General features: G+C 49.9%; 1 protein-coding gene across 4 annotated transcripts; it reads right to left on the bottom strand.

Annotated features, from left to right (window-relative positions):
- Positions 1-336: 336 nt before the first annotated feature.
- On the bottom strand, positions 337-9,964 carry LOC122209386 (zinc finger protein 688-like). Of its 4 annotated transcripts, none has more exons than XM_042921166.1 (4): positions 9,268-9,964; positions 8,842-8,955; positions 7,559-8,075; positions 347-684 (listed from the first exon to the last, which is right to left on the bottom strand). In XM_042921166.1, the coding sequence occupies exons 1-4, from the start codon at positions 9,461-9,463 to the stop codon at positions 468-470; spliced, it is 1,044 nt and encodes a 347-aa protein (XP_042777100.1). In that variant the 5' UTR covers positions 9,464-9,964; the 3' UTR covers positions 347-467. The 4 variants fall into 4 exon arrangements, with proteins under 4 accessions (XP_042777101.1, XP_042777100.1, XP_042777103.1 ...); XM_042921169.1 differs by lacking the exon at positions 9,268-9,964 and adding an exon at positions 9,122-9,241 and having other exon boundaries at positions 351-684; XM_042921167.1 differs by lacking the exon at positions 8,842-8,955 and having other exon boundaries at positions 337-684.
- Between the last annotated feature and the right edge of the window lie 3,005 nt (positions 9,965-12,969).

Here is a 12,969-nt window from a genome sequence, read left to right as displayed (position 1 = left end):
CCCTTGAGATGCGGGACGACCAGACCTCACGGAGCGCACCCAAGTAGGTGTAGGTCTCCCGCATCACGTTCCGGCACACAGCCGACGGCACGGGCCAGAGATATCCCCATTCCTCGGGGAAGAAATACGCGGCCACCTTCACGAAGTTCGCAACCCTCGGCCTTTTCTCCCCTTCTCCTTCCTGACCGGCCTTAGCGGGCACCTCAGCAGGGCGCCGGGAACTGGGCCAAGGACGGAGTCGGGGGTCCCCACCCCCGGGGGTCCCCACCCCCACCCCCCAAGGAGAGACGCCCGGGATTCCGCCTCCGGGGAGCTGGGCTCTTCCGGGCCTAGGCGGCCGGAAGTAGCCTCGGCGGGGCCGCTCTAGGACGGCGAGAAACGGTCCGTTACGCGAACTTGGTGGTCCCAGGTCCGAGAAAATAAAGGCGCCCTCAGAAAAGATGGTGGCACTCCAGCGTCTTCCAATTTTAGAGCGAAGCATTTAATAGCGTCATTATGGGTCTGGTGGTAATAACCTGGTGTATTCCGCCCTCGAGTTGTCTTCTGCTGTTCCGCCAGCTCTCTTGGGAGGCCCTCTTGCCCATAGTTAAGATGGCCGTGGCCGCTTCGGCGTCTGTGCTCACGTTTGGCGAGGCAAAGGGGGAAGAGGCTCCGGTGCGTGAGCGCCGGCGGCGGCCCGGGGTCCTACGGAGGGAAAGGGGGCCAGGACTAGGGGCTGCCGGCCTGGTGACCTTCTCTCAATCCGGGTCAGAGGGCCCATTCCGGTCTTACAAGAAAGATTATGTTTAGCAAGTTAGTTCATTGCTCAAAAATATTTTTTTCATTTGCAAGGTACAGCATGATATTCTGTGACGCCTCCTCACCGTTTCTTAAATGCCTCCAGATATAGCCTGTCTGTGGTATTTCCATACATTTGCTAGGTCTTTTTTTTTTTTTTATTAAAAGCTTTTTTTTAATGTTTTAATTTATTTTTGAGAGAGAGCGCGAGCAAGCAGGGGAGGGGCAGAGAGAGAGGGAGACACAGAATCCGAAGCAGGCTCCAGGCTCGGAGCTGTCAGCACAGAGCCCAACACGGGGCTGGAACCCATGAAACGTGGGATCATTACCTGAGCCGAAGTCGGTCGCTTAACCGACTGAACCACCCAGGCGCCCCCATTTGCTGTGTCTTTAACGGAGGACACTGGGCCAGATGCCTCTGGATGCCTTAGAATTCAGCTATTTGACTGAAGAGGAAACAAACCTAGTTGTTCCCAAGGTCAGGCAACCCGTTAGTGACTCCAGGTCTTGAGACTCCTACTAAATTCGAGCCTCTTCCACCATCTCGCCCTGCTTCCTCCAGGCCTGTTCCAGAAAAGCAGCTGAAGACTTTGAATGTACTGACCCCTGCTGACCTACTGAAAATGAACAGCATTCTCCATTTAAGTGATGACTGTATAAAAAGTAGATGAGTTACTGAAAGACATGGCTCAACTGTTGTTTTTTAAATTTTTAAATATTTTTATTTATTTTTGAGACAGAGACAGAGCATGAGCAGGGGAGGGGCAGAGGGAGAGACAGGGAGACACAGAAGCTGAAGCAGGCTCCAGGCTCTAGGTTCTGGGCTGTCAGCACAGAGCCTGATGGGGGGGGCTCGAACTCGCGGACTGTGAGATCATGACCTGAGCTGAAGTCGACCCCCCAGGCGCCCCTCAACTGTTTTGATACTCCAGTTGAAGGTGCTCCTGGATTTCCCAAGCCCAGGCTCCTCTAAGAGAACAATGGCAGCCTGTACAGGGGCTGCAGTGGGTTCTGTGATAACGACTAAGACATCAATAATGTTACTTTGATCATTTACTGTATGCCAGACTGTTCTAAGTGCTTCCTCCGGTTAACTCATTTAACCCTTACAATCCCTCAAATATAAGTGCCCTTCTGGATCAGGAAGCTGAGGCCCGAGGGGTGACCTTGCCCCAGGCCACACAGCTAGTAAGTGGTGAAGCCAGGATTCAAACCCAGGCAGCCTAACTCCAGAACTCATGTTGTAATGCCTCAAACAATTGAACGTACAACCTCAGCAACCAGAGAGAGGTAGGGTTTCAAGCCAGGTGACCAAGATGCAGTTGTAATGCGAGGTGGTTAGGAGGGCAGAAGAGCTGTTTCTGGTCGCATGTACAATTCCATACTGTCATATAAATGTAAAGAGAAAAAAAAATGACAGGTTCTGGTAAGTATTGAAAGTAAGTCAAAGGGTTGTATTTAAGGGTCATGTCAGGGCAAAAAATATATATGTGTGTCATTCAGGTGTTTAGGAGGTATGTGAAATTGCTCTGGAGGAAGGGTGACAGGCTTCCCAAAAGGCATTCTGTTGCAGCTGTCACCAGTGGGCTCCTCTTGCTTAGGCCCTTGATGGTTTGGGCCTGGGTCACCTGGCTGGTCTCTGGGCTTCCAGCTTTTGCCTGTCCCATCCATCTGACGCTGCAGCCTGGTGTAGTGAAAAGAGCAGGCTCACCCACTGAGAAATCGAGAGCTTTGGGTTCCAAGCCTACCTCTGCCCCTAATTCAACTGTGTGATCTTAAATAAGGTCTTTAAGACCGGGCCTCAGCCTTTCTCAGAGCGTATTCTGTGGAACAGTATTTACAGGAGAGCTTCTGGAAAGAACAAGCATTCTTCCCCACACCCCTCCTCAGCAAAGAAACCTGTTCCACCCACAGCTTCCTAAACCCTGCTTAAACCTTTGGAACCAGCTCCCAAGCGCTCCCTTCCAGCTCTAAAATGCTGCAGTCCACCCTGTCGTCGCCCCCACCCCCCACCCCAGGGCCCCCCCCAGGAACTGGCTCCTCCATTCCACCTCCTCACTCAGCCAAAACCTTATCATCATTCCAGGCTCCTCTGATGCCTCAGCCCCCACATCCAGCCCACAGACAGGTCCTGTCCTTTTAATTCTCAGTGGTTACCTCTGGTCCTTCTGCTACTCTCCATTTCCACTCTGCTTGTCCCACTGCAGCCCATTCTTAGGGCAGCCAGAATGGGTTTGCAAATCACATCACCTTGACACTCTACTTAAAACCTCCCAGTGGTGGGGCGCCTGGGCGGCTCAGTCGGTTAAGTGTCTGACTTCAGCTCAGGCCATGATCTACGGCTCGTGGGTTCCAGCCCCACGTAGGGCTCTGGGCTGACAGCTCAGAGCCTGGAGCCTCCTTCGGATTCCGTGTCTCCCTTTCTCTCTGCCCCTCCCCCCATCCTTCAAAAATAAACATTAAAAAACAAAACAAAACAAAACCTCCCAGTGGTTTCTATGAGGTCCCTAGAGCAGTCAAATTCATAGAGGAGGTGGAATGGTGGTTGCAGGAGCCTGGGGAAAGGAGTCGGGAGTCAGTGTTTAATGGGTACCGAGTTTCAGCTGGGGAAGATGGAAAAGTTCTAGAGAGGGATGGGATGGTGGTGATGGATGCACACAATGTAAATGTACTTAATGCCAGTAAACTGTACACTTAAAAATGTTTAAAATGGTAAAATGTGTTGTGTATATTTTATCACAAGGCAAAAAAAAAAAAAAAAAGAAAAAAAAAATCATAACCCAGTGGCTTCCCAATATATTTAGAATCAATCCGCCCAGACTTGGCACCGTGGCCAGCCAGAGTCCTGTGACCCACTCCCTTCCCCCTCCTCCAAGCTCACCTGTAATTCTTCTCCACTCAGTTCCTCCATCCAGCCACTAGTGTCCTTTCTGCACCTCACCCAAACTCATCCCTACCTCAGAGCATGGCGTCGGCTATTCCGTCTGTCTGGGAACCCCTGCCTGCCCCCGACTCCCAGCCTCTGAAACCCTGCGATCCCCCACTCCCACATCCTGCCACTTGACCCCTTTCCCCTTGGTTCTTTCTCATCGTTTGGAACTCCGTTCAGAGGTCTCCTCTGTACCAAGGCCTGGCCTAAGTACCCATCTGCAACAGGCACTTTAAGCACATCTCTGTCTTAGTACCTGTGTAGTACTTATTATTTAGTTACAATACCTTGTCTTACTTAGGTACTGGCTTATCACTTGTCTCTCCCCACGCTTCTCAAAAGTAAGTTCCAAAATGGTTCCTATGTCTGTTTTCCCTGCAGTATCTTGCACACAGAATAGTGCCTAGTTCATGGCAAATGCTTACTATTTGTTACTTGTTAAATGGATACATGAGAAAGAAAGCAGACAGCACTCCCTCTGTGCCTTAAGCTGCCCTGGGCAACTCTGTGTTTGATACACTGTGCCTGGTTCTGCTCCTCCCTCCCTGGTGGGGCCTCTTCTCTCCAGCTTCCCTTTCTCTTTGACTCATCCCTCTCTAGGACTGGTCATCCCTTGGCCTCTACGCCTTCCCACTTGCTGGCTCCCTTGCTCCAGTTCTCCATGCTTGAACCCTCTGGGGCTTACTTGTTCATAGCTCATCTTGTCAGTCACCGAGCCATGCAGATTCTATGGCAGAAGCCTCTCCTGAGTATCTTTCTCCCCAATTCAAAAGTCAGCAAACCAGAGCAGCTGCAAGAAACAGTCTTGCTGGGGGCACCTGGGTGGCTCAGTCGGTTAAGCTTCTGACTCTGGGTTTCTACTCCAGTCAAGACCTCACAGTTAGTGGGATTGAGCACTGTGTCAGGCTCCGTGCTATATGGAGCCTGCTTGGGATTCTCTCTCACCCTCTCTGCCTCTCCCCTACTTGAAGTCTCTCTCTCTCAAAAATAAACCAACCTTAAAAAAAAAAAAAAAAAGGAAAAGAAAAAGTCTTTAGCCTGATCGCAGCTCTCGCTCACCTTTACCTGGGAGCAAATGCCGAACGGATTCCTAGTCCGGTCTCCTTACTCACGCTCCACACTGTTTTACAAAGACATCTTCAGACAGCACTAGTCAAATAGCCCTGCTCCTATTCAAGACCTTTCTATGGCTCCTGAGTGCCTACAGGGTAAACCCCAAGCCCTCCCGCTGGGATCTGTGACCTTCCCAGGTTACTGCAGGTGTCTTCTATGACTCTGTACCTGGTTCTTTACCTTTCACTCAGGTGGAGCCCCTGACCACTCCCTATACATGCCTCGTCTGGTTGATATCTTTCCTTTCCTTCAAGGCCAGTTTGAACCACCTCCTCCAGGAAACCTTCCTTGAATCAGAAGACCTGTCCAGGTCTCCTCCTTGCCCTCTTCACATACTATTTTGTATTGTTTTGGAATAACAATAACCACTGTTTATTAAACTCTAACGTGCCAGGTTCTCTTCTGTATTATCTCATTTAAAAATTTCTTTTCTTAATGTTTATTTCTTTTTGAGGGAGAGAGAGACAGAGCGTGAGCAGGGAAGGGGCAGAGAGAGGGGGAGACGCAGAATCCGAAGCAGGCTCCAGGCTCCGAGCTGTCAGCACAGAGCCTGAAGCAGGGCCCTTACTCACATGCTGTGAGATCATGACCTGAGCCAAAGTCAGACTCTTAACCGACTGAGCCACCCAGGGGCCCCTGTACCCTCTCATTTAATCCTTACACCACTCTTATGAGGTAGGTGCTTTTATTATCCAGGTTTCATGGATGAAGAAACTAAGGCACATGAGAGGCGGGGCAAGAAGTGACTTGCTAGAGACTGCACTGCTATAAAGCAAGTGAGTCAGGGGGCGCCTGGGTGGCTCAGTCGGTTAAGCCGCCAACCGGCTCAGGTCATGATCTCACAGTCTGTGAGTTCAAGACCCGCGTCGGGCTCTGTGCTGACAGCTCAGAGCCTGGAGCCTGTTTCAGATTCTGTGTCTCCCTCTCTCTGACCCTCCCCCGTTCATGCTCTGTCTCTCTCTGTCTCAAAAATAAATAAACGTTAAAAAAAAAAAATTAAAAAAAAAAAAGCAAGTGAGTCAGGGTCCGATCCTAGACAGTCTGACTCCAGAGACCATGCTCTTAACCTCTACTCTACGCCGTGCCGATTTTTATCCTTTCTATGAAACAAGGCTCCCTTTGCCTGAAAATCTCCCACACACATCAATTCCTACTCTGCTCTATTTCTACTCTAATTCCTACTCATGTCATGGGAAGCACAACCATCTCCTCCAAGCTGCATTTCCTGGTGTATCACCAGCCAGGATGGGTTAGGTGGTGCCTCTGGGCTTCCTCCATCATAGCCCCAATCACTATCTTCCCACATGGAACTTGGGACCTGAATCCGAGTGAGTCTGAGTGTCCCTGGAGCCCAGCACAAAAACCCACAGAGGCCTTATAGGGTGTTTGCTGAATGAATGAATGAATGGGATCAGCCTACTTTATCCCAGAATTCCCTTACCACCTAGCAGTCTCCCACAGAAGCCACTCAACATATGGCCACTGAATGTTGATGGCACTTTCTAAGTGCAAGGTCACCGGCCTTGATGGGACTCTGTTTCCTGCTGAGACTCCCCCAGGAAGGCGGGGCTAGACCTCCGCCCAGGCCTCCTTTCTCACCTCAGCCACACCTGAGCCCCTGATCTGTTTTCTGTCCAGATAGGACTGCCCATTGAAAGTGGTAGATAGAAGCGCCCGAGTGGCTCAGTTGGTAAAGCGTCCGACTCTTGATTTTAGCTCAGGTCATGATCTCACGGTTTGTGGGATCGAGCCCGGTGTCAGGCTCTGTGCTGACAGCATGGAGCCTGCTTGGGATTCTCTCTCTCTCTCTCTCTCTCTCTCTCTCCCTCTCTCCCTTTCTCTCTCTCTGCCCTTTTCCCGCTCGCTTGCTCGCGCTCGCTCTCTCTCAAAATAAATAAATAAGTTTTAAAAAGAAAAATAAAGTGGCAGATTTCTAGGCACTGTGTCAGTTTCCAGCTTTGCTGCATTATAGCAGTGACGCTTTGAGAAAATCACTTTTTCTCTCAGAGCCTCAGTTTACTCATCTGCAAAATGTGGCTGCTGATATCCATGCCCTGCCTCTTTAGCAGGCTTCTTTACATTTTCCTTAAAATGCATAAAATATCAACAATAATTTGTTCTTCCCACAAATGTTTATTGCACAATTACTATGTTGTACATACTACCTTGTTAAAATTCCAGCCTTCACAGTAACCCTCTGAGGTAGATATTATGAATCTCTATTTTACAGGTGAGGGAGCTGAGGCTCAGGGATGGCATGTGACTTACCAGCTGTACCTGGGGACAAGTTGCAGAGACTAGATCCGTGCATCTGTGTTCTTTCCACCCACTTCACTTCCCAGACTCCCTGCTGCTGTCAATTAGCCAGGGCTTCGCCACCCCCTGGGGCCTCCCCAGGCCTTAGTCCCCTCAGCATTTGCTTCCTCTGTAGAGAAGCAGCAAGGGCTGGTTTCTGAGACCCCAGAAAGATCTCGGTGGCATGTGCTGCTGAGATGAACACTTTGGGAAAAGTCTACCCTCTTCAGTTTTTTAGAAAGCCTGAGAGGGGAGTAGCATCAAGTTTAATCTATTTGAATCTTTACAGGCACTTTTCTTTTTACAAGTTTGAAAACTTGAGGGATCCTCGAGGGAAGCCCAAGGGATGAATTTCTGGTTCCCAAATCCCTGACTCGGGAGCCTCCCTGGGGGGCCCAGGCAGTCCAAGGTCAGGCTCCACCCCAGCCTGCTGGAGCAGCTCACCCGCACTCCTCAAAGATGTCCGGGTAGTGTCGGAACAGCACTGGCGGGTCCCGGTCCCCCCGCACCGGAGCCCGAGGCACAGCCCGAATCCCAGGTCTCCGACCGCGCCGCCCCCCAGAGCAGGAGCGATGGATCCACTGGTGGGCTTCCACAGCAAACTTCCTCTTGAAGCGCATGCCACACTCGGGGCAGGGGAAGGGCCGCTCCCCTGAGTGCATGCGCCGGTGGCTGACCAGCAGCGAGGGGTAGGTGAAGCGGCGGCCACAGTCTGCACACACGTGACGCCGCTGGCTGTCCTGAGTGTCCACGCCGGGCACCGGGACCGAGGGCTGCACACCTGTGCTCTGGTTCCAGGCAGCGTTGGTGGGTTGCTGTGCTGTTGCCGAAACCTTTCTTACGGTCCAGTCAGGGTTGTGTTTAACCAGCTCTTTAGAAGGCTCCTTCCCAGGAGTCTTTCTGGGTCCCTTGGCTCCTGGCCCTTCCTCTGGTGCCTCTTCCTTCTTGTTTGAGGTGCCTCCTGGGAAACAGGAATTAAGATACGTTTTAAAACACATTTGCTTCCACCGTCTCAGGTTATAGGATTCTTTTACTTAGGAAGTGTCAGAAAAGTACTGTCCAGCGATTAAAACACAAGCTTTGAAGAGTGACTTATCTGGGCCTTGGTGTCTCAATGTAGCAAATGGGATTCAAAGGTTTCTTTACTTCACATGGTCTCCGGGAGGATTAAATCAGTAGAAGCATGTTTGGCATTTAGTAAATGCTCAAGAAAACAGTAGCTATCACTGTTGTGTTTTCTCAATTTTTTTTTGTAGGGTAAGACTTTTACAGACGAGGAAACATTTGCACAAGAGCATTCAGCTAGGGGATGGTGATGGGGGGGAACCAAGTTGATTACTGGGCATTTTCTCTTGTACCACTTTGCCTTGCTTGAGGAATGTGAAAGGCAGACCTGAAGCCGCTTCCATTCCTAGGGGTTTTTAATTGTTCTTGAAAAGGGAAGAATGGCTGGTATTTTCTCCAAGTGGGACCTAGAAACCAGAGTCTTCGACTTGGGCTCCTACTTCTCCTACTCTGGTCCTAACGTGACTACTGTCCCAAGTTCTGAAAACTTTGTACCAGGTCTGTCTTCTTTCCTCTTTAATATCCAACATTGGCAGTCTCTTTAATTCCTTTAGGGACGCTGGCAGTGGGGATTCAAAAGAAAATTCTGTGAAACAGGAAGCCCTGGAGCGCCAAGGGGGGGGTGGGGGGTGGGGGGGGGGGTACTTGGGACAATCCCTCACCTCTCAGAGCTCCTCCCAGGCTTTCCCCCTCCTCAGGATCCTGGGCGGCGGGACTCCAAGCCTCACTCTCCTGTTCCATCCAAGAGATGAGGGCTGGTTTGGGGCCTGGGAATCCTGGGAGAGAACAGGGATCACAGTGCTGGCCTGAGAGGCTGTCCTGGGAAGATGGCATCCCCCTGCCAGGGTAAGGGCACCTCCTCAGAATTTATGCTCAAGCTGGACAAGTTCTGCAACGCTCCTGCTTGAAGGAAGGGGATGCGGGATGGAAGCACTCCCTAACCTGAAGCCCTGGGAATGGAGGTGGCTGTGGTGCTGTTGGTGGAATAGTGCGGGATTAGAGCTCACAATCCTCTCGGTCCTCACGTCATCTCCCCTGTGAACCCCAGTGAAGGAGGAGGTGGGGGGGATTCTGACCCGGGGCCTCACCGAGCGCGCCCAGGTGGCCGTAGGTCTCCCGCATCACGTCCCGGTACAGGGCCCTCTGCGCGGGCCGCAGACACCCCCACTCCTCCGGGGAGAAGTACACGGCCACGTCCGCGAAGCTCACGGCCCCAGGCTTCTTACAACCAACCCCGGTCTCCCCCGGTCTCAGCGCCAGGAGCGGGGCTGGGGGCGGCGCCATGGGGCCTCCCGGCCCCGAGCAGCGGCCGCCCTGTCCCCCAGGCCCCGCGCGCGGCCTCAGCTTTCGTCGTCCACAGGAAGGGCTCCGGAGGCCGGGGCCCCGCCCAGCCTTAGCGTCCGGACGCAGTCGAGGGCACCGAGGTAGCAGGGACTGGCTGCTAGGGATTCGGGGGGGTGTGATGGGGACAAACAAAACCCCTCGGTGTTTATTCACTTCATGGCAGCTTGGATTTAGACAGCCGGGTTAAGAGACCCGGAAGGTGTCTTCAGAAAATATGGCGACATCCTGGCTCCAGTTGTCTCTGGATTCTTTAAGGGCGCCATTCTTTGATCATACCAAACATGGCGCCTATCTGGCTTCTCCGGCCTCAGCGGCCACTTGCCCTCAACCACAATGGCCGCTGCAGGTGGGGTGGGAGAGGAGATAGGCGGGACGGGGCGGAATGGGAACTGGGTAGAGGTGGGCTGAGGGGCGGAGCCTTCCTGCCTTCAAGAAGGATGGACGGACCGTGGCTTCCAGCACCGCTCTTTGCCTGCACTGCCAGGCGGCCGGTGATTGGTTCCAAGAGCAGGAAGAGGCCGCACCGCCCGGCCGGCCGGGCGAGTGGAGCGTTGGAAAGCGCCCCTCGTTCGGCTGGCTGTGGAACCTCTGGCGGCCCTCGGCCCGTGTGGAGCTGCGCATTGTGTCCTCGACGTTGTCCCTCCTCGCCTTCCCGCGGCAGGATCTGGAATCCGGTCCCCAGCCCCAGAGACGCAAATGCTCTGGCCAAGCCCTGGGGTCCAGCCGAGGTAGAAACCAGGTACACGTTTACCGTTGGGACCACGGCTGTGGATCGCGCCCGACTCCTTGCATCGCGGGACGGCTGTCAGTCTCTGGACTGGAGCTTAGGGGGAGAACTTGGTTGGTGAGGTTGGAATCGGAATGGGGACATTTTTAATTACATTTTAATTTTTTCCAAATTAACTAATAGTCATGGTTTTTAAAAAGTAATGCAAAGGTTTTTAATGAAAAAGGCAGCTCCCCTACCCTTTTCACTCTGTTCCCTAAAGACCACTTTGAACTCTTTTGTTAATTTGAATTATATGTACATAAAGTAAAACGCACAGCTCTTCAATGTAAAATTCGCTGAGTCTTGACAAATGCATACAACCGTGTTAACCATCACTCAAAACAAAATACACATCTTAGATGTCACCCCTGAATGTCTCCTTGTACACACTTTCCAGTCATTACACAATTTTTGATTGTGGTAAAATACACATAACAAAAACTAATTTTATACCTTAAAATTCAATAGCATTTAGTACATTAATAATATGCAAACATTATCACTACTTTCATCACCCTTAAAGGAAACCCCCAACCCTTTGAGCAGCCACTCCTCATTCTCCCCTTCCTCCATCCCATGGTAATCACGAACCTTTCTGTCTCTATGCATTTACTTTTTCTGGATATTTCACAGAAATGGAATCCTGCAATCTGTGGCCTTTACATGTCTGATTTCTGAAATTAGCAAAAAGTTTTCAAGATTCATCAATGTAGCATTTATCAGTGCTTCACTCCTTTTATGGTTGAATAATACTCTACTGTATGGATATAGGTTTTCCCTGCTATCTGATAGTAGAGTGTTTCTATGAAAACTTTCTTTTAAAAAAAAGGGTTTTTTTACATTTATTTTTGAGAGACAGAGTGAGACAGAACACAAGCAGGGGAAAGGCAGACAGAGAAGGAGACACAGAATCTGAAGCAGGCTCCAGGCTCCAAGCAAGTGCTCAGCACAGAGCCCAGTGTGGGGCTCGAACCCACGAACCGTGAGATCTTGACCTGGGCCGAAGTCGGTCACTTAACCAACTGAGCCACCCAGAAATGGTGTAAAGCCAAGAAACAATTACCATTAACTTATATGGAAAACTTTTTTAAACATTTCCAGACCCCAAAAATAACCTCTCTTAGGCTTTACTTATACCGTAGGACACACAAAATAAATCTAGATCAAGAACAGATACTCACACAGTTCAAAGCTATAGTAGTTTGATGCCAAGGGGCTGAGTGTAGTTCCCTGGGAAGGAGCTTGGTGGGGCCACTCTTGCTGCTTGGGGTGCAAGCTGCCTCTGTAAAAGCAAAAATTCTTTTTGGCTTTCTTTCAGTTAGTGAAAACGGGTACTAATGTAGGGTTTTTTTTGTGTTTTTTTTAACAAATATATTATTCCAAATGGTTGTTTATTTTTGAGAGAGAGAGCACGAGCAGGGGAGGGGCAGAGAGAGAGAGAGGGAGACACAGAATGTCAAGCAGGCTCCAGGCTCTGAGCTGTCAGCACAGAGCCCAACGCAGGGCTTGAACTCATGAACCGCAAGACCTGACCCGAAGTCGGACGCTTAACCAACTGAGCCACCTAGGCACCCCTTAACGTAGGTTTTTCTTAAAGTGAAGTGGCCTAATGGGAGCTTTTGAAAAGTGAGGGGACACCTGTATACCACATTTTGTTCACCCATTCATCAGCTGATGGAAATTTGAGTTGTTTCCACCTTTTGTGTTGCTGTGAACGTTTGTATAAGGCATTTTGTTTAACAGCTTTGAGATTAAATTAGCTCAATAGATACCTCTTGCATTTAAATTGTACAGTTTAATGGGTTTTGTATGTTACATTATTTTTTTAATTGTAAAATACACAAGATATAAAGTTTGCCATTTGAACCGTTTTTAATTTTACAGTTCAGTGGTGTTAATTACATTCACAATGCTGTGCAACCATCACCACTATCTACTCCCAAAACATTTTCATCACTGCAGAAGGAAACCGGGAACCCACTAGGTGGTCATTCCCCATTCTCTACCCTGGCTCCTGGTTAAGTTTTAATCTGCCTTATGTGTCTATGCGTTTGCCAATTCTAGGTACATCCTGTAAGTGGAACCATATAGCATGTGTCTTTTTGTGTCTGACTTATTTCACTGCCATCTTAACCATCCCCACCATCCTCTCTAGAACTTTCTCATCTTCCCAAACTGGATCGATACACCTTTTTTTTTTTTAAGTTTATTTATTTATTTTGAGAGAGAGCGAGAGTGGGATCAGGGGAGGAGCAGAAAGGAGGGGAGAGAGAGAGAGAATCCCGAGCAGGTTCCACACCATCAGTGCAGAGCCCAACTCAGGGCTCGAACCCATGAACCACGGAGATCATGACCTGAGCCAGACACTCAACTGACTGAGCCACCAAGGTGCCCCTGGATCAATATACTTTTAACTCTTAGCCACTTCTTCTGGAGCTTTCATTTTTAAAAATATGCTTTTCTTGTTTCTTGATAGACTCATTTTAGAAATTGTTTGTGAGCATCCTGCAATGATACTTGCTTGGTTTCTAGCCCCATTTTGCTCACCTTTCTTCCAGACGTGAGGTAATAAATTTGTGAAATTTCCTATACATGCTGTGATTATGTTTCTTTTCTGGTCAGTGTTTGCTTTTTTTAAATTAAAATGTATTTGACATATAGCACTGTGTAAATGTAA

Source organism: Panthera leo, chromosome E3, assembly GCF_018350215.1.
Source record: "Panthera leo isolate Ple1 chromosome E3, P.leo_Ple1_pat1.1, whole genome shotgun sequence".
NCBI classification, from domain to species: Eukaryota; Metazoa; Chordata; class Mammalia; order Carnivora; family Felidae; genus Panthera; species Panthera leo.
Note: the sequence above shows the minus strand (reverse complement) of the source record. Positions and strands in the feature narration are given on the sequence as shown.

Coding starts and splice junctions, on each gene's coding strand:
- LOC122209386 (XM_042921166.1), bottom strand. CDS start 9,463: ATGGCGCCGCCCCCAGCCCCGCTCCTGGCGCTGAGACCGGGGGAGACC. Junction 8,956..9,267: donor CGGCCACCTGGGCGCGCTCG/GTGAGGCCCCGG, acceptor GTTCTCTCCCAG/GATTCCCAGGCCCCAAACCA. Junction 8,076..8,841: donor CCTGGGAGGAGCTCTGAGAG/GTGAGGGATTGT, acceptor CCTGTTTCCCAG/GAGGCACCTCAAACAAGAAG.